At 41.4% G+C, this 22,483-nt stretch overlaps 1 protein-coding gene across 3 annotated transcripts in view; it reads right to left on the reverse strand.

Annotated features, from left to right (window-relative positions):
* Positions 1-5,086: 5,086 nt before the first annotated feature.
* Positions 5,087-22,483, reverse strand: part of KCTD1 (potassium channel tetramerization domain containing 1) — a 67,136-nt gene continuing 49,739 nt past the window's right edge. For all 3 annotated transcript variants that reach the window (XM_041399432.1, XM_041399430.1, XM_041399431.1), the window contains exons 3-5: positions 11,491-11,635; positions 8,927-9,232; positions 5,087-6,053 (exon numbers count right to left, since the gene is read on the reverse strand). In XM_041399432.1, the coding sequence (XP_041255366.1) occupies positions 5,895-6,053; positions 8,927-9,232; positions 11,491-11,635 (610 nt within the window). In that variant the 3' untranslated portion in view covers positions 5,087-5,894. The remainder of the gene's footprint in view (positions 6,054-8,926; positions 9,233-11,490; positions 11,636-22,483) is intronic.

Here is a 22,483-nt window from a genome sequence, read left to right on the forward strand (position 1 = left end):
ATCAGTTGACTTCACTTAAAACATGTAAGGTAAAGGACGTTTTATTTCATTTATTTTTCTCTCACTTTGGAAGGAATTAGAAAAAGAAATCAGAAGGTGCATCAAGCCAAACATGGTGGTAATGCTAACACTTTAAGCTCATTCAGACATCCCAGCAATGCCTTTTATGTGTTTGAATAGCTTCACACTCTCAGCTTAAAAAAAAATATGTCACATCCTCCTTAATTTCCAACTCTTTCTGTACTGCAGGAGGGCTTGTGGAAAAGGACAGCTAAGAGAGACTCCAGATGTGCAGTTTGAGACCCAAGTGAGTGACAGTCGAGCTTGTTCAGCCTCCCCAGCTGCAAGGTGAGTTTATTGCTGCCTTCTTCCCTTTAGAGAGATGCTTAATTGAAGGTCTGTACAATGCTTTGAAGAGACCAAGAACTGCATTAAGGCCAAAGTTATTACTCTCAAGCTGCCCAGGCACAGCAGAAGAAAAACAAGCCTCCTGAACTGGAGAAAGCGAGGGAAAGAAATACACAGCTGCTTTTGGTTTTAATGTAAGCCACCCAGAACTGAAATATTTATTCAGAAGCAGCAGGGATTAGTGAAATTATGGCTCCAGATCTTTAGAACAAATATCCGTGCTCTGCTTGTTTTGCCTTTTGTTTTTGCAATTTTTTGGCAGTTAATCAAATGAAGTATCAAACATCCACTGGTGAGCCTCACTGAGCCCTCTGGTTTGACCTGAAGTCAGAAAGAATGCAGTACATAAGTTTAGGGGACTTCACCATATGCAGCTTTTGTTTTAAGTCAATGTCACCCTGTCTTTATGACTGCATCCTAGTGGTAAGAAGGCAAGGCCAGCCATCCCATGCTTCACATTTTCCTCAGGAAAATTAATAACAACACTGACAAGCTACATAACAGAAGCCACAAGACCATTTAGGGTTATAGATGAGATCATTTATCAGTCCAAACTCTAGAGCACAGAGACAAATGTCCCTCTCTCCATCTCTCCTCAGACCAGCAAGCCAGAGCTGTGCTCTGAGGACCACAGGACAGGGATCAGTGGTCTGGGATATGGCACCAGCACTCCATGCTCCCCAAGAAGCACAAACCCAGCCTGCTCATACTAGCAACAGCCTCTCCAGAGACAACTCATGTATATGGGGCTCTAACGAGGCTGAGAGAGAAGAGTCTCATCAACCCATACTTCCTCTGACCTGCAGTGGAAAATACTGTATTTTTAGAAGCAACAGGGATGGTGTACTGTTGCTGTGGATGCAATGACACTGACAGCCCATGACCACACTGCACCCCTTTGGCTTCTGACTGGGGTGTGGGGCAAGTTCACCATGAGTATAGAAGGCAGAAGATGGGACCTGGTCCATAATCTCCAACATCACCTGAAAAGTGTTACTCCCCTATTATTTTAGGGACACAGGACTCCTATTAGGTCCCTAGTCAAAAAATGTGAAAAAAACCCAAATAACCAAAAAACCAAAACAAAAAAAACCCAAAATAAAACAATCCAAACAACAACAACAATCAAACAAACAAAAACAAAACCCCTCCCAAAACAGATTCAAGGAGAAGTGCGTTTTTCTCCATTTGTTGGACAACATTTCCATTTCTGGAACCCTTACTTGTGCAAATAGAAGGTGCTTCAGCAGGCTAGCACTAGGGTTTCCCCACAGCATCAATGTTAACATCCTGGTTACCAGCTAGCAGAGCTAGCTCAGCTTACAAGAGGATGAACTTGTGTACTATGTGCCTGCATTTTTTCTTTTTAAGAGGAGTTAGGGCTATGATTTTAGCAGTTTCAGCCTCAAATAGAGGATCTCATATGATAAGTCAGTTTTGGGGTCTTCAAAAAAACCGATCAATGAGGCAGCAGCCAAAGCCAACACTGGGACCGGGTGGAACATATTGATTTTTGGTGGTGGCGATCCCTCCAGACCCTCAAGAAATAATAAACCATTCAAACTGAAATCTGAGAAAAAGCAACTGGTCTACAGGCCCTAAGGATATCTTGGTTTCACTTCCACTGTAAATAAACCTCAGGCAGCTTGAATGCCAACATACAAATACCAGTTGTCCATAGAAATAATTCATAATATAGAATTCTGCAGTGAAGAAATGACAGATGGAAAGAAATGTTTTTATTTCTCTGAAAAACTGACCATCGGTCAATAAAAATGCTTTTCTCACCCCCCAAAATCCAACCCTTCCCCCCCTCCCCGCCAACTCATGCAATGGAAACATTAAAGAAAAATTCACTTGACAAGTCATTTGGATGGCAGTAAAAACCCTGTAATTAGTATAGAAATCAATTTTTAAAGCTTGCTGCAAAAAATTATGCTTATGAACAAAATGTTTGACTTCAAATTGAATTTGGTGCCTGTTCAGCATAAAGGAAAATAATTGAATGGGTGGCTCAACTTTCATGTTTCCGGAGTTTACTAAGTTTTCGCCATTGGTTTTCGTTATGCATTTTAGTGGGCATCATAAAACAATGCCTCAATTCAACTTTCTTGTGCCAGTCAAGCACAGAGATGATCAGCTTCCTTCCATAGACATGTGGCAACAGAGAGGAAAATCATTCATTGGGCCAGACTTGCCTGGCTAGTACCTATCCGAAGACAGAATAAATTAGCAGCACCTATTTATCTGTATGGCTTCTGGAAAAGGAGATTAACCCAGTGACAAAGCAAGACTTCACCTTCTCCAGAGTAAATTAGCTCAGTCTCCAATGGGACACTTAGTTTTAAGGCTCACCCAAGCACACCAGGATCCATACTTACATTACACAGCTGTTTGGTTCATTCAGGGGAAGAACTAAACCCTGGGTCGATGGTTGTTGCAGAAATCCAACATTCGCATTACCCAAAGAAAAGGTGAGGACGAAATTCCTCTGCCTGCGTCTCACTGTGGGAAGGGGAGTTGGTGCCATCTGCAATCTCCGCACGCCTGCAGGAGTTCTCCTGGCAGCTGCTTAACCAACTTGCTGAAGTACAACATTGGCAGCTACCACTCACTGCAGTTCTGCCTCTTGTTATTAAATACACTGATGGCATAAAATTGAGTCAACACTTTCTAATAAAAAATTAGATAAATTTAGATGTCAAAATTACTAACCTCCAGAGACAAAAAGACAGAAGGTCCTTCTTGGTTCCCCCCACTCCCCCCCACATTCCTGCAGAAATTGCTCGTTTGTTTGTTGATCAGTTTTTCTAAAGAACATTTTGAAAACACATAGTTATAAACCTCAACTGCAAACAGGATTAATCTCATTTGCTCTCTAAAAATCTACAGCCAGTTTATTCCTGCACACATTTTTCATCAGCCATTACTTTGAATATTCATGACCTCTCACTCCATGACCACATTGTAACTGCAGAGACATTTACATTCAGGGTTTCAGACTGATTTTTGACTCCATCAACAACAAAAGCAAGCTTGGTGAGAGGGTGCCCAGCCAGCTGAGGATTTGGAAGGAGCACAGTGGTATCTTAAAGGTCATTGACTTGGACAGGTACACACTGAGCAAGCAAAATCACCAGCAGAGCACAACCTGCTGGCTTTGGGAGCCACATGTTGGACAGCATCAGAGGCAAAGCTCCTCGCCTTCCAGTCCCTGCCTGTGCAGAGGCTGCAGGCAGTGTGGGCCCTGCCAGCACTGGGGGGACACTTTTGGGGCTGCTGATGCAGCAGGCTTGCAGTGCCTGCTTGCCAAGGAGCAGAGAAAGGAGCTGCGCTCCCCCCAGCTGCAGCCTGCACAGCAGCCTCTGAGAAATTACATCACCTTGCACTGGCACCCATGGACTCTCAAACCCATAGGGACCAGCATCTTTTCGGACATCACAAATTTCATCACTTCCAACCGTTTAAAGATCTGTTTAAAATATTTATTTCCCTGGATATTAGCTTTCCAACTTCTATGCAGGCTAACAACCAAATTGTGGGCAGTAAGAGCAAGCATTTGTTTATTTTGTAAGAGGACTTCTTGCTGCTAATTGAAAACAAGCATTTTCAATGAGGCAGCTGTTTCAGTACTGTGAACAGACAGATCAGCATCACATTGAGGATCTAATAACCCACTAATGAACCTTAATTTTTAGAGTCCCCTCCCTCACCCATTTTCACATTTCAGTAATTCCAAACCACTGATATGTGCTGCCAGTTATTTAAAGATATCTTCATACATATTTTAATAAAAACCAGAAAAAAATGTAACTTTTTTTTTTTTTTTTTAGTTAAGACTATATTGGAAAACTTTTTACATGTATCTAAGTTTCTTTTTTTTCTTTTCTTAAATAAATAGCAAAGTGTCACTAAAATGAATGGAATGCCAGCACCATCGCATTGATAGAAATTTCCATCCTAGGACGAACACACAGTCATCTTCTGTAACAGTGCATAAAAAGAGACTTTGGAGGAAAGGTGGTGATTGCTGGTGCATCAACCCGTGAGCGGTCCGTGCAGTGGCATCAGGATGTGGTGCCTCTGCAAAATCTCACAGGCCTGGAGCCCGTGCCTGCAGAGGTGGCCTCAGTGAGACTCTGCAAGAGAGCAGCTCGTAGGACTTCTAATGCAGAACGTGGAATTACTGCCTGCTACCAAGGGACACGCAGCCAGCCGAGGATAACACAAGGGGCTGGCCATGTCACTCTCTAGACAGAGAACAATGGCTTGAAACAAGAGAAATGAGCTACCTGAAATGCAAACAGGCTGACTAACACTCAGCAAGGCAAGGGCTTGGAGACTCAAAGCTACCAGCTCCTTAATCAAGAGGGAATGATGCAAGGATTCACTGCTACACTGAAGGTTACAGAACCAGGTGTCATTTTTTGATGGGTTTCCCTAGGCTGAGCTGGTGCTATTTTCACGTCTGACCAACAGTTTTTCTTCCAAACAGGACAGTGCTGGAGGAACAGCAGCCATGTGCACCACACCAGTAGATCCCTCAACAGCCTCTGCTGCCTTAAACTCACTCCAGCCTGTGCAGGCAGCTCTGCCTGCCCACTGCCTTGCTCCTCTACATGCTGGAGTGCAGTGCAATCCCACCTCTCTGCTTCTGTTTGCTTAAACCAGACCCTTGTTATTTTAAACAGGAGTTTATTGTATTTAATACATTATAAAATTTGAAAAAATTGTAGGAAAGCAGCAGATTCAAACCAGAGCATCTCTACCAAATATTAATTATTCTGGCCCCCTTTGAAAAACACAAAACAAAACAACAAAAAACTCATTCAAAAGAAAAGTTAACCTTTCACATCTGTGAGGGCTGACAAAAAGTGTGCGACTTCTGTACAAACTACATTTAAAATTTCAGCTTTCCAATGCAATGGATGGTCGTCTCCTGAACACCTGCCCATCCACCTCTAAAAAAGACAGACATAAACCTCCATATGCAAATAAAGTTGAGTCAAGGTGTGTACACATTAAAAAGTGGATGGCTGTTCGGCAATGAAAATGGGTGAAGAACAGTCCATGAATCCCCCCCGGCAATGGCTTGTACACCGTTAAGTGGGCCCAGGAAGGGCCTGGGACACTTAATGGCCATCACAGCACCAACCTCATCTACCACATTTTGTCATTGCATTTCCTACCCTTTGACATATACATACATATATATATGTACAGACATACATATACATACATATTTTGTGTGTGTGTGTGTGTGTGTGTTTTCTTTTATACCTTGAGGTTATTATTATCACTACTATTCCAAGTGTTCCCATATGAATTCAGGTGTGGTCTCTATATTTGATATAAATGTGTCGTTTATTCAATTTTAGTTCCAGGACTTGTTTGGAGTCCAGACTGCACATGAAATGTCCCCCTTTTTGTTTTTCCTCTTTGTTTTCCTTTTTTTTTTTTTTTTTGCATAAAGAAACATGTCCATTTTAGTCCAGAGGCTCTTGCTTTATTCGAATGACAGAGGGTGCACGAGATGTCCTTCTGAGTTCTCGTCTCAGTACGTATTCACTGAATTGGGAAGAGTCCACCCCACCTCCACATGAGCCAACAATCTCAAACCCTCTTTGCTGTAACCTCTCAAGTACCTGCAAAAAAGAGGAAACAAACACCAAGGTATAAGTAAATTAACAGGCTATTTGCTGTCCAATGATAATAACTGTTGTTTTCAAATAGATTCAGCTAGGGGGAAAAAAACGTGGTTACATAGCTTAACTGTACTGGATTGATTTCTGCTGACTATAGCCACTAAGCAGTGAAAAAGAAAAAAATGAAGAAAAATTTATTTTATTTTCTTAATACTGCCAACAAATCCAGTCTTCTTCTGGCCACAGAAACATGAGTAGAAAAACACATTCTCTGCTTCACAGAATTTACAACACAAAAGAGCAAATACACGATTGCATAGCAGATGCTGAGCAAACACCACAACTAAATGGTGACAGTGTAGATAACAACAGTCCTAATTTCAGAAAACCTACCATAATGTTTAGTAAAGACTTAAAAACCAACTCTGTTACTTTTGTCACCATCTTCACCTGTTCTGGGCTTCCTTTGCCTCAACTGTGAAGGAGACTTCATGAGATTTACCAGGGTCAGCCTGACAGCTGCCAAACACAAGGAAGGGGCTGATGCTCCTGGACCCCAGAGGATGTGGGACCCACTATTCAGCATGGCCAGACATCACAAGGGTTGTGCTGGAATCTGGTGCCTACCATGGCTTTCCCAGCTGTTTCAGCAGTTCTCAAACTGGCTTGCATGCATGCTGGGCAACACTGGCAGGCAGAATGGCAGAAGACTGCAAAGGACTAGGGCAGGGGAAGAAGCAAGCTGGGGTTTAAAAATGCTTCAAAGAAGACATGCCACACCTTTATATAAAATGCTTCAGGTTGGCAAATGTCTTTCCAAAGTGCTTGAGCATGGCTAATTGCACAGCAGTCACATAAAAAAGGAAGGGATAGGAAAAGAGACTTGGAAACAGTGATCAAAACACATTTGATCTTTAGCTTTTAACAATATATGCCAAAATCCCCTGCCCCTGCCCAAATGTGTCAGTGCAAGCCACTGGAAAAAAGGCGAACTTGGGTCCTGAGAAAAAATGTGGTGGAAGCAACTCTGGAACCTAGCTCAGCCCTGGACAATCAATTTGATCTGTACCTCACCCTTCAGGTCTATTGGTGGTCCTTGTCCTGTCTCCCATTTTTATTAGTACTGGGAGATACTTATGTCCTCCCATTGTCAATGTGGGATCATTACACAAGCCTGTACATATTTTACCACTCTGACTGTATATATTTTGAAGCCTGTACATATTTTGCCACTCTGACTCAGGTTTTTCACATCAGTAAATATGCTTTGTAATTCTTATTTGTGCAACAAAAATGTAAGCATCAGAATGAGTAACAAAGTGCTGAAGGATATAACTGCCTTGATAATTATCCTATGATATAGATAAGCAGCTATCCTTGAAACTTCTTTTCAGTTGTAATCTGACATCTAAGGCTATCCTAAATTTGCATTAATCTCTAGGACAAAACAATTTTGATGTTTCAACATGACAGCCAAGGCCAGTAAGAGACAACTGTCCAAGCATAACATGGTCTAGATAGGTCTACTAGATCCTTGTGTTAAGCGCTAGCATGAGTGCAGTGGCTGGCCAGCCTTCAGAGTGTGACCCAGTGCTCAGCTTGCTTCATCTGGAGAAAAAGAGGCTCAGGGGTGACCTTCTCAAACTACCTCAAAGGAGGCTGTAGCAAGGTGGGTGTCAGGCTCTTCTACCAGGAAACCAGCAACAGGTCAAGAGGAAATGGCCTCAAGATGCACCAGGGGACATTCAGGTTGGGTTGGACATCAGAAAGAATTTCTTCACTATCAGGGTGGTTCAGCATTGGAATGGACTACCCAGGGCAGTGGTGGAGTCACCATCCCCGAAAATATTCAAGAAATGACTGGATGTGGCACTTAGTGCTGTGGTTTAGTTGATGTGGTGGTGTTTGATCAAAGGCTGAACTTGTTGATCTTGGAGATCTTTTCCAACCTTAATGACTGTGATTCTCTACCTGGACAGTGAGACCTGGCAGATGGAAATATGCCAAGTTCAGCTTGCAAGCCTGTTCTGTAAAAGAACTCACCCATAAGCCTGCAGCATTTAGATGTGTTTAAATCAAACAGCATTGATTGTGCCATTGATGATTCCACATGGGAAGTGCTGGCTATGCAGGATGTGCTAACTAGGGGCAGGCAGGTGTCTGAGGCTGGCTGCTTTTAACCAGCAAAGGATAAAAACATAACACTAACACTGAAGTTGATTACAATTATTCCAGGAATTACCTGCATTTTTCTCCCAGATCTTTTCTTATCCATTTCATAATATCTACTGATTTTAGACATTGCTACATTGCATAATTGAATACTTTGGGTTGAAAGGAACTTTTAAAGATCATCAAGTTCAAACCCTCTGCAATGAGCAGGGACATCTTTAACTAAATCAGGCTGCTCAGAGCCCTGTCCAGCCTGACCCTTGAGTATGTCCATGGATGGCGCATCCACCATCTCCCTGGGCAACTTGTTCCAGTGTTTCACCACCCTCACTGAAAAGTTTTCCTCCTTTTATCTAGTAAAAATCAACCCTATTTTAGTTTAAATCATTATCCCATGTCCTATCAATTGCAACAGGCCTCTACTATGCTATAAAAAATCAGGAAAAAACACTGGAAGTGAAAGTGAAGGGTTTTCTCTACGACCACAGAAAATTCTAACACTACTGTAGTTTGTTTGCAAAGAGATTTGGTGATACATGAATTGAATGGAGAAAGACAACTCAGCACACAGAAGTAAGTAACTTGCTTAAAGCCTCCAGCTGATTCTGCTCACCAAAGCACTCCAGTGACATGGAACAGGGTCAGCCCACTGGCACCTGGCCAGCAGCCCCCTTTCAAAAACTGCACGTGTGACGTCCTACCTGCACTGAGTTGAGGTGACAGTATCCGTTCAGCGGGAATCGGATGACATGTGTAGAGTCGTGGTTCCAGCCGGCGTTGACAGAATTACACATCACATCCCCGATCTCCGGGAACACCTCCTCTATCAATGACTTATCTCCACTCAGGGTAATCCTCTCGCCGAGATCTGGGGCAACTCGCACCACCAGGCATTCGCAAGACTTTGAGAAGCGGCCACTCTCCCGGTCCTGTTTCCACCGTTCCATCTCTCCTAGCATGGGCTGAAGCTGGAAATACTTTGCTTCTTCATATAACAAGCTGTAGTCCTGAAAGACACACACGTTACTGTGCACAATTAAGAGAGACATTGCTTAAGGTAGATGGATATTCAGGCCGATGGTGCTCTAGGTCTGGAACCCTTTGGACAGAGCTCCTAATGACTGTGTAGGAAGGTGTAATAAAGCAACAGTGCAAGCAAAAAATAACCAACAGCCACTTGGAACACAATGGGTATAGCAGCACTTGCATGAGTAAGGAAAGGCTATGCTTGCTCAACTCCCGTCTCCAGAAAAAAAAAAAAAAAAAAAAAAAAAAAAAAAAAAAAAAAAAAAAAAAATCTCACTTTTCCCCATATTTCAGCCCCACAGTGATGTCATATAATAATGATCTCATTGAACAGATGGAACAGAATTCAATCAGGATTCAGAAAATTCATCACTAGGATCCATTGTGTCTTACAGCAATACTAGCAGGCATTATAACAGGTATAAGAATGTAAATGAGGAAGCCTGCAATGTTTGTTAGTGTAAAATGATTCAGATATTTGCATAATGTCTGCACATATTAGTGCATTTTAAAAATTAAGTATTTTTTAATACTTCCCTATTTTGCCACTAGTATTGTTTACTACATCATCTCAAATGCCAGAGCAGAGGGAAGGCATTTCTAGGCATAGCCACTGCAGAAGTAATTTAGAACTGATGATGTGGAGTCTGCCTACTGCCATTTTTTATATTTAAAATAAATTTTTTAAAATATTGTTTTTCTAGATGTAAGAGCATAAAACCATTTGGAAAATATTTATACAGAGAAAAGAGATACATGAGAATTAGGGATGAAAGAGAAACAGAATGACAAGAGAAGCCTGCTAACAGTAAAAATGGTCCTGAATTTGAACTAGAAACCAAATACTTGATGAGGACACCAAAATCATGTTAAAAATACTGCTTACATTTATTGTGTAACAAAAATGTAATGTAACCTATGTATTTCTAAGAAACAAGAAACAGTGTTCATTTTAATCACTGTTTTTTTTGTACACCTTAAAGTATAACTGGGAAGGACACCCCTTTGAACTTGCCAGGAATTACATTTTTAATTTCAACACAGCTACAGTATATTTAAGTGTTTAAAAAGCTCGACATATGTAATTTCTTAATATTGGATGAAAGGTGGCTTTTCCTTTTTCTGTATTTCTGATGACCTGCAGGAGAAGTGCAAGAGCAGCACAAAGCCATGCTAAGGCTTCAACAGAAGGAAATGATGCTTATCTGTTTGCTCCAAACTCCCACATTATTCAGGGAGATCTGCCCTTGTCACTATGGGAGCAGCAAGGATGCGTCTACAGCAGATGATTCAAAGGCTGCTGAAATACAGCTCTTGAACTCAGCCTCACACCTGTGATGCCTGAACGCCTGTCTCAGCTGCAAGGGGAAAAGGACTGCATAGCAGCGTGAACTGCTGCATCCCCGCCTCATCACCTCTCCTGTTCAATCCCAATTGCTGCATTTCCTGCAGTGAACCAGGTGCACTGATCTGTGATCACTAAGTGAAGGATCTCTTCTGACTAAAGACACCACATATAAACCCTCATACCTACTAGCAGATAAACATCACATGGATTCTGAAGCTCTGCCTCTATAGCCTTTGTCTGACATTGAACTAGCATTAATTCAATTTGTTACTAAAACCTAAAACCAAAAAAGTAGGCTCTTTATTAAAGTTTAAATAATAAACATAGAACTATTCATTCCTGACTGCTCTAAAACTCCAAAATTAAACTTGCAGTATGCGTTCAAGAGTCTGAGGGAGAAAAGATTCTATGGCTTAATGCCCAAATATTACCATGTGTGCAGTTTAAGTTTATTTTGTCAATATTGTGATTCACACACCATTTTCTGAATTTCAGTGTGGGAGTGAAAACTGGAGCTGCTACAATCACTGGGGAAGCATAAAAATTCATGAGAAGACAAGTAATCAGCAAAGCTCATGAGCAATCAGTTTCAGATTGTAACATCATTTCTGTTTCCATGAGTATGGTACAACATTTCATTTCCCTGGCTCAAATCTGGCAAGGTTGCTTTATTACCACTATAGCCAGGAGGGGAAAGTTTAATATTGATGCCACTCTAGGAAAGGAAGACACCACTGTAGCAACCCCATTCTTACTTTTGCCATGTACCTGAAATCAAACACCATACCCTGCAAGTCCACCTTCCCTATTCAGGGCTCTGTTTTGACTACACACCAGGATACTTGCTTTACCAAGGTACATGCAAAACACCCAAGTCCCTTGAAATCTCACCTTGAAATCATCAGGAATGAGGAGTTTTGATGTCCTTAAGAAATTCAAGATATATCTGAACATCTGCCCATCTCTGTCAATGAAATAATGCTGCTTGAGACTGTCGAGGACAATGGGCTCCGTGCCATCGAAAAGCCGGCCAATTCTGGAGAGGAAACAAGAGACAAGGAGCACAGTCAGACCAAGCTCAGCTCAAGAACTGCTCAAATAGCCCAGCGCTACAAAATCCTCCCATGCAAACTTCACTGAAGCAGCTCTGTGGCTTTGTTTCATTAGAAAAGGGCTGGTTTCAAACCACTGTGTAAGCCACATATTTTCCAGCATGGCCTCACTGAGTTCCAAGCAGCAGAGCTGGAGAGGTAGAAGGGAAGAAGCCAGGCCAGCAGTCTCTCCCACCCACCTCACTGCCCCAGTCTGTATCTCATAAGATGACAACCCCTCAATTATTTTGGACACCTCTTTTGATATTCCCCTTCAGCACAGCCCATCCCCTCTAGATGCTCCAACGCCCTGGACTGACTCATTCTGCTTTATAGAGCATGACATAGGGAACTTGATTTAGTTTGGAAGCTGTACCTGAGGAGTAGTTTGGTTTGGTTCTTTGCTTTATTTTCAATTGTTTTTTAAACCCAGGTCACTTTTTGGATACCATTTACTGCAACCAACACTAGGGCAGGCACAGCTAAGATGAGGGGCAGCACACTGTGGTAATATAAAGATGGGGGAATATAACAGAGTTGATAATATTTCAGTGTGAGGTAATGCTTTAATGTAATACCTTCTTGTGGCAGGTATCAAGCAGAACACTCAAATAATACAGAAAAATGTCTCAGCTTTTAGACACCACCCACTGACCACCAGAGCCACGCAGCCACCTAGAGAGCCTCCGCTTGGCAACAGGTCTTGCAACATCAACCACTGAGTACACATACATTTCTGGATGTGGGCCTCCCAAACCAGCTTTAGTTAGAGCAATAGGAAGGGCTGAAAAAGCCAAACAAAATCCTCAGTATAACACCAAATAAATGTTTTGTCACTGCACTGAGGCATTTGCAAAACACTCCTGAGTCACTGGTGGTTTCCCAATGAAATGAGCAGGAGTGATTGGCAGGTCTGACTTTGTGTGCCTGTCCGTGTGTCTGTACGCGCAATGTGGAAGCACTTTTTGACTACAAACAGTCGTGGCACACTGTTTTTGTTTTGTTTTAAAAGCAGTGAATAAACAATGAACCCCCACTACCAGCAATAAAAAAAAAGCCACCGAATACTCAGAGGTGATCAGCCCTCCTGGCTGCACAAAGCACCCCAGGCTGAGATGTCCCATCCACTGGCCAGAAGAAGGGGATGTCCAGAAGGCATTCAAGAGGCAACAGACAGAAGTGGTTCCCAAAGAGGGGGAGGCAGCAGGGCTTGCAGCAGGGTCTCAGGGAACTGCAGAGCGGCAGGGCTCCAGGTGACCATACACTGTGTTGCATCAACAGCCAAATATCCTCCCTTTGAAACTGGCACAGGCAACCCAAATTGAGTTTGGAATGATGTCTGTGCTTGGAGCAGGTATATATATAAGTTGTGAACAGAATACAAATTTCATCTATAGTTTCTCACCAGCTGGGAGGAGACCAGAAAAGAAATAAAACTCCATTAACCCCAGCTACAATTCTGTAATAAATGCATGAATCAATTCATGTTGCTTGAAATCTGTAACATATAAGGAATTAAATATATTTTGCATCATGAGCAGGTACAGAACTTTTTTTTTTTTCAAAGCCATCCCTTGAACTATTCAAGCTTTCTTCCTCAAAGACTTGTTACTGCCTGCCCTGCTGCTCAAAATTTGAGCTGCGACACCCCATATAACACAGGCTCCTGTTCACGTGGTGTGTGAGCCACATTTTATGTCTAATATGGAAGTACTCAGCATTTAGAATTAATTTTCCCTTATACTCAAGCATGTCATCTTCAAATTTATCATGGAATTCACACACAAAACTTGTATTTGGCCAAGTCAGTCATTACTGAAATGTATAATTGTAATTGGTTTCTGCAGCATTTTCCTAGTTCTAAATTACTTGTATAATTACATATTTTAAACCTCTAGGCTTTTTGTCTCCATTTTATTAATTGTTTAGAGAAGAGCAAGATAGTATCAGAGGATGGAGCCTTCAGACAAAACCATAATGCTGAGGAGAGCGCTCAGCCACTGGGAGTGCTACCTGGGACCTGAATGGCTTTGGGAATGGACTGGAAGCGTTAACAGAAAGCGCTGCCCTAGTGCTCTGCTGCTCTGCAGCAGCAACAGCAGCAGCAGCAAAATCCCAGGAACTGCAAAGCCCCAGTTCCCTCCTGAATCCCCTCCCAGGATCACTCTGCAATACACTTTCACATATTAGAACAGCATTGGACGGGTAGACCCCCAGCAGAGAGACATCTGTAAAGAAAAAAATTTTTTTTTCCTTTTCAGATGGGAAAATGCAGATTCCAGCATCCTTCATGTGGCCTTCAGGGAAAAAACCTGAGGTACTATGGGATCCAAATCTGGTGACATGGTCCTGCTCCTGATCTGCATTTGCTACACCCATCAGGAGAGGAGACTGGGCTATGCCAGCATCTGGGGAACAACCAGCATCCTCACCTCCCAGCATCCTCAGCAGGAACTCTTGTGTTCCCGGGGGCACAGTGGGAAGCGCTCTCTCCTGCCTCACTTGTCACCTCCTCTGTACAATACAATTTGATCTCCATCCTCCCTGCCCCCCATAGCTTTGCTGGCACTCCTGCTTGGTCTCACACTGGGATTATGCATGCTTAAGAGACACCAGTTTGCTAGCACAAGAAAGGACTGGTAAGTCATTATAATTTCACTTCCCAAGAAAACCTGAAAGATGTTTTTCCCCATCTCCTTCTTGACAGTGTTGGCTGATGATTGGCAAAGACACCTTTCTGTTTTAAATGACAAATATGTAACAGCTGAATAGAGTTTCGAGACAGGAGAGCACTTTGAAGGAGGATTGTAAAATAAGATGATAATTATATGCAGAATTACCCAAATATCAAGGGTAAAGGATAAGAAACTGTAGTCCATTTACAAGAAAATGTGCTTCTGAAATATTTAATTAAAACTAACAGGCTGGAATTTTCCATATATCAGGAAAATTAATGTCCCATGGGTTGAAAGTGCGACCTCCAATGGGTAATAATTAATGTCTGTGGCTTTAAGTATCATATTCCACTGTCAGAAATCGAATGCTTCAAGGGCTGAAAATATAAGCAGTGGAAAACCCTGTTTCCGTGTGAGAATTTGGTTTTACATAAAGGACACAAACTAGGTATAGCTACAAGCCCTTGTTTACTGGAGAAAAAACAACAGGGAATGGAAAATATCATTGTTTTAATTCCATAAAATACTACAGGGATGAATCTTTCTTCCCACAGATCAGCACACCCATAACAGCATTTCTATACCAAAAAGCTAGCACAGGAAGATGACATTGTTGGCAGGATTTCTCAAATTCTTCAGAAAAAAGTCTTGCTTGTCAAGTATAAAAATATACTGTCTGCAGCAAAACTGTATACATAGTGCGTTTATAGCCTTGATCTCTCATTGTATAAATATTTAAATATATTATTATTATTATACACATAAAGAGAAAAGACTTCACTTTAGTATATTCTGCCTCAGCTGGAAATGTGGGAAAGCAGCAATAATTAGGAAGAAGATGGCCAGTAGTAATTAAACAAGTCAACTATTGCAAAACTCTCTTAATGCCAAGAAAAAATGACAGAGTTCTACAGATTGTTTTAATGGCTTCACTGGACAGAGCTAAAATTCTTCATTTCTGTAATCAAAAGGATCCAGGGAACATGGAAAAGCTGCAAGCCTTGATGTTTGCAAACATGCAGAATATTACATCACTTTCAAACTACGGCAGAAATAAACTTTTCTTCTGAGAAAATACAGGTTTCTTATAATTGAATATATTCAGTATATAACTTCTTATATTAACACCTTTATCAGAGGAAACTACAAACTCCGAACTAACTGAAAATCTTTTGCAATAAACTACTTTCAACAGTTCTGAGCCGCCAGAGTTCCGTGCTCCCCACGTCTTTCACAGAACAACAAAAAGGGAAGAAAACTGGTGAGAAGTCCTTTTCTCAACCCATCAGAGGGGGCTGTGCAGCAGGAGGAGCATCAGTGATGCCCTGGAACCTGCAATCCCACACTAATGGCAAGGCAAGTAACTGCCTGGATTTCACCAAGGGTGGATATTCAGCAGCTAGCAAAGAGCAAAATACTCATGAAAACACATCTCTGTCCCTCCAATAATGAATCACATGACAAAGTAAATGTACTTTATTTGAGATCTTACTCATCTGCTTGGAGCCACTGCAGCAAAGTGATTAGGAGTTTGGTTCTTAAAAGTTAAGTGCAAGTTTTATTATCACATCATTATATTTATGTGGCTAATGGGAATGCTTATTTAACACTCAGGAGTGTGTGGAGAGTGAGCTGTAACAAGCTTTTACTTTTTTTTCCTCTGCAACTTTTTAGTCCGAGCTGTCCTTATTAATTTCTTTTCATTTTCTTTCACTGAGTGCTCAAAGGCAATTTGCATAAGAGTCCATTATAAATTAGATCTGTTTAATGGTATGCTCATCTCATGGCTATTTAATTTTACTTCCTCGTATGTCTAAATTATATAATTTTGCACTGTCCCCTAGCAGCTAGTACAGCTGAAGTGGTGTCCCTGCCAGTGAGAAATGTTATCCTACCCAAGTGGAGAATTATGAGGTTTCTATTCTTTTTTTCAGAGAACCACTTTGACAGTATCAACCTGCTTTTCTTTTTTGAATAACTCACATCATTTGGATCCACAGAGACTGAATACATAGCAACCTTTATAATTCTGCATAACAAAAGTTGGCTCATAAGCATTACAGAATACATTTGCAATTTTCAGGAACATATATTACGAAAACTGCATTTTAACCAAATACCCTGTTGTAATCTCTTGCTCTCAGTGCTATTATAATTTGTTCTTATCTTTTTCCTCTTACATTTAATTTAAGGTTTCAAGTCCATGAGTCTCAGGAATTTCTTGGCACATACAGTTCCTATATTATGAGAAGGTGCATTAATACAAATAATTATAAAGCAAAGGTAACAGGGGAAAAATGTATTAAAACCTAAAAGCTCATTAAACTTCTATAGAAAAAGTATTTATATAGGAGCCAAAAGAGAAGAAGAATGTACGGGAAGAAGTATTCAAACACCAGTTCTTATGAAATTTAAAAAAAAATGTTACATGGCATTTTAAAGAATAGATAAATGCCAAATACTGAGTAAAAGGATGTCAAATCTTTGTAGAAATATTTGCTAAAGATTAAGGAACTGAATCATTAACATGGAGAAGATTTCAAATATCTTAAGACTGTTACTTCAGCATGACAGTGAAAGAAAAGGTAGGGGCAAGCTCAGAGGGCTCATGAGGCATTTAGAAGGAAGTGAGATCGACAAAAAGTGGTGAATAATCTTAAAGGCAGAGCAAAGCATGCGAGGAGCAGATGGGAAGGATCTGAAATGATGAGTGACATGGTATCATCAGGGAACAAACTAGAGACAAAAAAAAAAACCAAACCAAACAACTAAGAAAAAAGAGAGAAACATGGGATTTGCTGCAACCTGCCTGATCAGAGGCAGCATCAGGAGCAGAGATGAAAGCCAATCAGACATATTACAAAATTAACTAATAGTTGCTGGATCTAATCCAGATGGACAAACTGACACATTAACTGGAAAAGTATGAATTGCACAACATGGTGTAGTCATGTTGCAGGAATGCTCCTGACACGAGAGCAAACTACGTCTTTCTACGCCACAGATGAGCATGGAGAATGAGAGACGTGTATCGAAATGACAGTGGAACAAAGGTGGCCACATGGGTCACAGCAAACACAGGGGTGAATTAAAAAATGGACAGTCAAGGCACCACAAGTCAGTAGAAGCATCCTAACCTCTGTCTGCCCAAAAAAATAAGTTTTTCCAAAATAAAATAAAAGCTGTATTTTCCCTGCTAAAGAGGTGACCTAGCTACCTAGGAGTTTCACACCAGGACTAATGATTACACCATGAAATAGAGCTAATACAGCAACTCCCCTGATGTACAGAACATGCTGGTTGACAATCAGTCACCCTAGTGGGTGTAGGGTGCCTGAATGCTCAACAGAAGCCAGTACAAAAATGTAGTCTCCGTCACTGGCTTCCCTCGAGCTGTTCAAACCCTCGTTCCCAAACCATGGAATCAGGACCATCATCTACCCAGACACAAATGGCACTGGTAGAAATGCTGACATTTTAGAACAGAAAGGAGTAAATAGTTGGGATGGGATGTTGAGAGCTGCTGACTCATGACCAGAGAACAGTATTTGCAGGTAGATGGAAACCATCTCCCACATTGCAAGATGGTAACAAGGGTGAGGCCAGGAAAGCACTACCCCAGACCATGGATGGGCCAGGGAGTTTCTGTTTACCATATTCCTTCTCTCTCTGCTCTGGTGTACCAGGCAGATGCAGACTGATAAGAGGAACAGGCTGAAACCTAATCTGCATTTTTTCACACAAGGCTGGACAGGTAAGTGTTTTAAAAGCGATTTCAATACCATGTCAGCCAAACCTCCTGAATCTTTAGGTTGCATTACAGGCTTCAGATGTGGCTGAGGGGGGTCTATCCACTGCTCACCAGTTGTTCTCCCACCCCAAACCAGGAGCTTTACCCCACAAACCCCATCACTTTTCAGAAAGTGAGGTTCCTCCATCTGACAGACACTGAAGTCACTGACACTTCCCAAGACATGCACGGACCATTCACTTAAGAGCTGGACTCGATGATCCTTCCAAGTGGATCCCTTCCAATTCAGAATACCCTGTGACTGAATATATCCTTGATCCTCACAGTTCTGCTTGTCTTCACATACCAAACACACCTTCAAGTTTTTTTGCTATCATACAGATATGTCTCCAGAAAACTTAAGCCTTGCAATCCCCAAATTGGCGGACTGCTTGGCTGTTTCTTCAGCCAAGCCAAAGACTGGTGCCACAGCCCCTCTCCTCTTCTAGGACTTTAAGACACCTCTGGGAGCAGCCAGCACCCTGAGTCACCCACCTGCCAAATCTTGGAGACTCAGAGCAGGGCAGGAGGATGCAGACACCTGCCATCATCCCTCTCATCACGGGGCAATTTGCTCGAGGTATTTGTGAGGACATCAGGCAATAAGGAGCTACACACATGGCCTTCCCTGCACACCCAGGGACCATAGTCACAGCTTGACCACCAGGGTTTTAGCCTTTTAAAGTGCCATCTCTACTGTTTCTTTTCAGGCTTGTGCATGCACTGGATATACCGAAGAACAGTCTAGAAGCCTTTAAGCCCCACATCTCCTACAGTGTTTGGTATCTTGCAAATAAGTCCTTAAAAACTTCCTAGTTTTCCAGAGCATATCAAAACCACTTTTCCTAAAATCACTTAAACCAATGAAATGTTAAATCCATTATTCATGCAAATACTTTTGCCATCTCTGCTTTTTGTAACCAAGTTTTCTTGGCAATGATAACATTTCACAGAAAAATTAACAAATACTCTCTTTGCTTGCCAAGATGATTTTACTAAGCTTGAATCCGATTTCATTGAGGTATGTTATTTGTTTTATCTTGAGGGAAGCTGCCTATTAAGTTAGTAGCAACCGTGTCCTTTTGCTTATGATATGGTTATTACTGAGCTATCAGGAGTACCTTTAAGTTATTAGGGTGCAATGGCAAATTAAGTACTTTGCGTCATAATTAGCTAATAACTTTTGAATTATATTTTAATCATGTTTAAGATGGTCAGGTTGGCTGTGAGTACAGATAATGGAGGATAGGAGCAGAACAGGAGTGTTTATCATTCAATACCAAAAGCCAGAAAGTAGGTAAACCAGTGGATGCACAACATCCCAAAGGCCATGATAATCTATATACTCAGAACACTGAACTCCTTCAAAGGCAGCAATGTTAAAAAGTGGAACTTGTGTCTTAGGATCACATTTAAGTAAAAAGCAAAAATATATCAGTTTCAACTCAGCCCCCTTTGAGCCTGTCAACTTTTTTTTTTTTTTTTCATAAAAAGACTGTTAACAATACCCCTCCTCAAATCCCTGTTGATAAACCTGTTCATGCAGATTCCACAAAAGAGAGGATACCGTTAAAGCAGCTTGGAAAACAACTACCAGAGCCATTTCCCTTTCAAAACTCATGATCAAGAAAAACCAAACAACCAACAAAAAAACCCCTCAGAATAGGGGAAATCCTTTGATGTATTCTTTTGCACATCAAGTTTGCCCCTCAGCTTTCATGAATTTCATTCAAACCACTATTAGCTCTCAGTATTTCCTCTGTATCCTTGAGAAGACTCAGCGTCAAAATTCCACATACGAATCACTGGAAATCAGGGAACACTCCAAGTTTCTCCATGAAATGCCTTAGAAAAGTAGTGGCAAACAAGTTCTGGATCCAAACCCAGTAGAGACCCCACTACAGCATCTATATGCTTTGCTGAATCTGTAAGATATTGCTAATTCTGCCCCTTTCCAGGATGTTACTTTGAGAACCTGGCATCATTCTCACATGCCTGGAACCTCCTTCCGTATAAATTACAAACATGTCAATGAAACCATAATGAATTAAGCTTTCCAAGATCTTCACAACTTTGACTACTTAGCCAAAAATCACATCGATGTTGTTTTATTAACTGCTGCCTTCTGTAAGAGAAAGGACAGCGTGTTTCCATAGACAGGACAAGAACACACTTGCCTTTCCCTTTGCAAGAGTTGCACAAGCTCCTTCTTCATTGCAGCCCATAAAAGCAGGAGACTGCACAATTAACCTGTGCTCTGGTGGGGTTCTACAGGAACTGCTTTCTGAGAGAGAGAAAGAGGCCACTACTGCATTAAAGCCTAAGTAAAAGCTTCCCATTAATGAATAAAATTCAGAGAGACAAAGCACTTCTAAAACTTTTAGATGTCTGTGTCTTAACTATGTTTGTGCCTGTGTTCCCAGAAAACATCACCCTCCAGAGCCCAGAATGAAGGAACGAAGTATTCCCAAACATCCTCACTCTTCTGCTTTCAATAAATACCCATGAAAGTCACACACAAACTTTGTAACACCCTTCTTAAGTGCGGTTCACACAGAGAACAACAATTTGCTGCTGTTAGCTTGCGCAGCAGAAACCTGTAAAACAGATTACCAGGTCCCAACCCTGGGCTTGGACTGTCAGAATACAAATTTGCCAGGGAAGGTGGAAAAGATGTTCAATCTGCTTTTTAAAATCCCTACACAAACAGACAAAGGAGAAAAAACCACATGTACAAAGAACACTATTAAGGTAGTCAAAACAAGCTTCACAAGTTAAGATATTAGAGATGCTCCTGCAAGTCGCATTTGCAAACCTCCCTTTATGTGAAGGATTTCAGACCTTAGATTTTAATGATCCACTCTTTTCTCACAGCACCCTGAACTTGGCACTCAAGTCAGGTACAAGGCAGGGTTGTACAGCCTAGCAGGCTGCTGCCCACAGGACCCCTGCTTCATCTGCTGGAGCTCTAATGGGTGAGGAAGGGACTGCAGGAAGGGAAAATAGGTAAGGTAGATGGGGGCTGACCTAGAAAAATGAACTCTGTCCAAGCATGTGCCAAATTTCCTCTGTGATGCTATCACTAAGCACACTTGCCTTAATTTTTTAAGCTCCTTTGAGTGAAGCAAGAAGGTACCAGACTAAGGAACATTGTGAACAAAGCACGCAAGAATGACTCTTCAGAACAGGACTCAAATAATATGCAGAAAATACAGCCCAAGGGACACATGCTGAACTGAGGAGGAACAGGAGATGCTGATGACATGTTTAGTAAATAAGCAACACATCTCTCTGCACAGAGGCAGGCAAATGTATTGGAGATAATATTATTACACATACACTATGAAAACTACAAAGGTCACCCTGGCTGCCCAAATAATGTTCTTTTCCTATAAAGCTTACTTTAATTGCAATGAGAGAAGCTGCAAGGCTATCTACCCAATAGCACATTTATTATACTTCAAAAATTTGCGTTTTCCCTTTCTTACTTAGCCCACCTGCTCAGAGATTCCTCTACCTTGACTGAAAGCAGAACTTTCAGACTAATACTCTAGATTACAAATTATTCTAGAAGGGCAATCCATATAGCATACAAGCATACAAAACAGAGGCAAGGAAGAGGGGGGTGTTATGAGCACAGAATTTAATATGGGAAACACAGGACCGCTCTTTTCTTGAATAACTCACATCCAGTGCAATTACATTGCTGTGATTCCTCGTGTGGACACACACAAGTGTCTACATAGAGAAACGTGTTTATACCCGTATAACTCATTCCCATACATTTACATGTTTAATCGCTTCCATGCTAGAGGTTGAAGTCATTTTTGCACTTCAGTAACTAGAAATATCACACCATTAACCAAATCAGTTCATACAGAACCTGCGTGCTAATCAGTTAAGAGGACAGGAAAGTCCACCTAAAACATCTTAGACAGTGGCTCTGAGCAATAAATAATGCTTATTGCACAGGTTAGAAACGCCAAAGCCACACCTGAACATTTTGCTGGTGGTGGGGTGATAAAAAAACACACAGATAACATTATTTCCATTGACAAACTTTACATATACAAACCAGTGGCTTTATTGTTTATTAAATTAGATGCTGCCATGGTGTAATCATCCCTGCAGCCATACCAAACCCAACAGTAGGTTAGATGCAATCCTGTGGAGGAGGCAGAGAGAGAAGAAAGGAAGAGAAGTGAGACACAGCACAGAAGCAATACAGCCCCATAAACTAGTGGTGCAAGGAATAATTAATCCATGGATGTGAAAATAGATGCCGTAACTGTAGAAAGCAAAATCTGCAAAAATACCACATGACAAAA

This window comes from Onychostruthus taczanowskii, unplaced genomic scaffold (assembly GCF_017590055.1).
Source record: "Onychostruthus taczanowskii isolate IOZ18803 unplaced genomic scaffold, ASM1759005v1 scaffold16, whole genome shotgun sequence".
NCBI lineage: Eukaryota > Metazoa > Chordata > Aves > Passeriformes > Passeridae > Onychostruthus > Onychostruthus taczanowskii.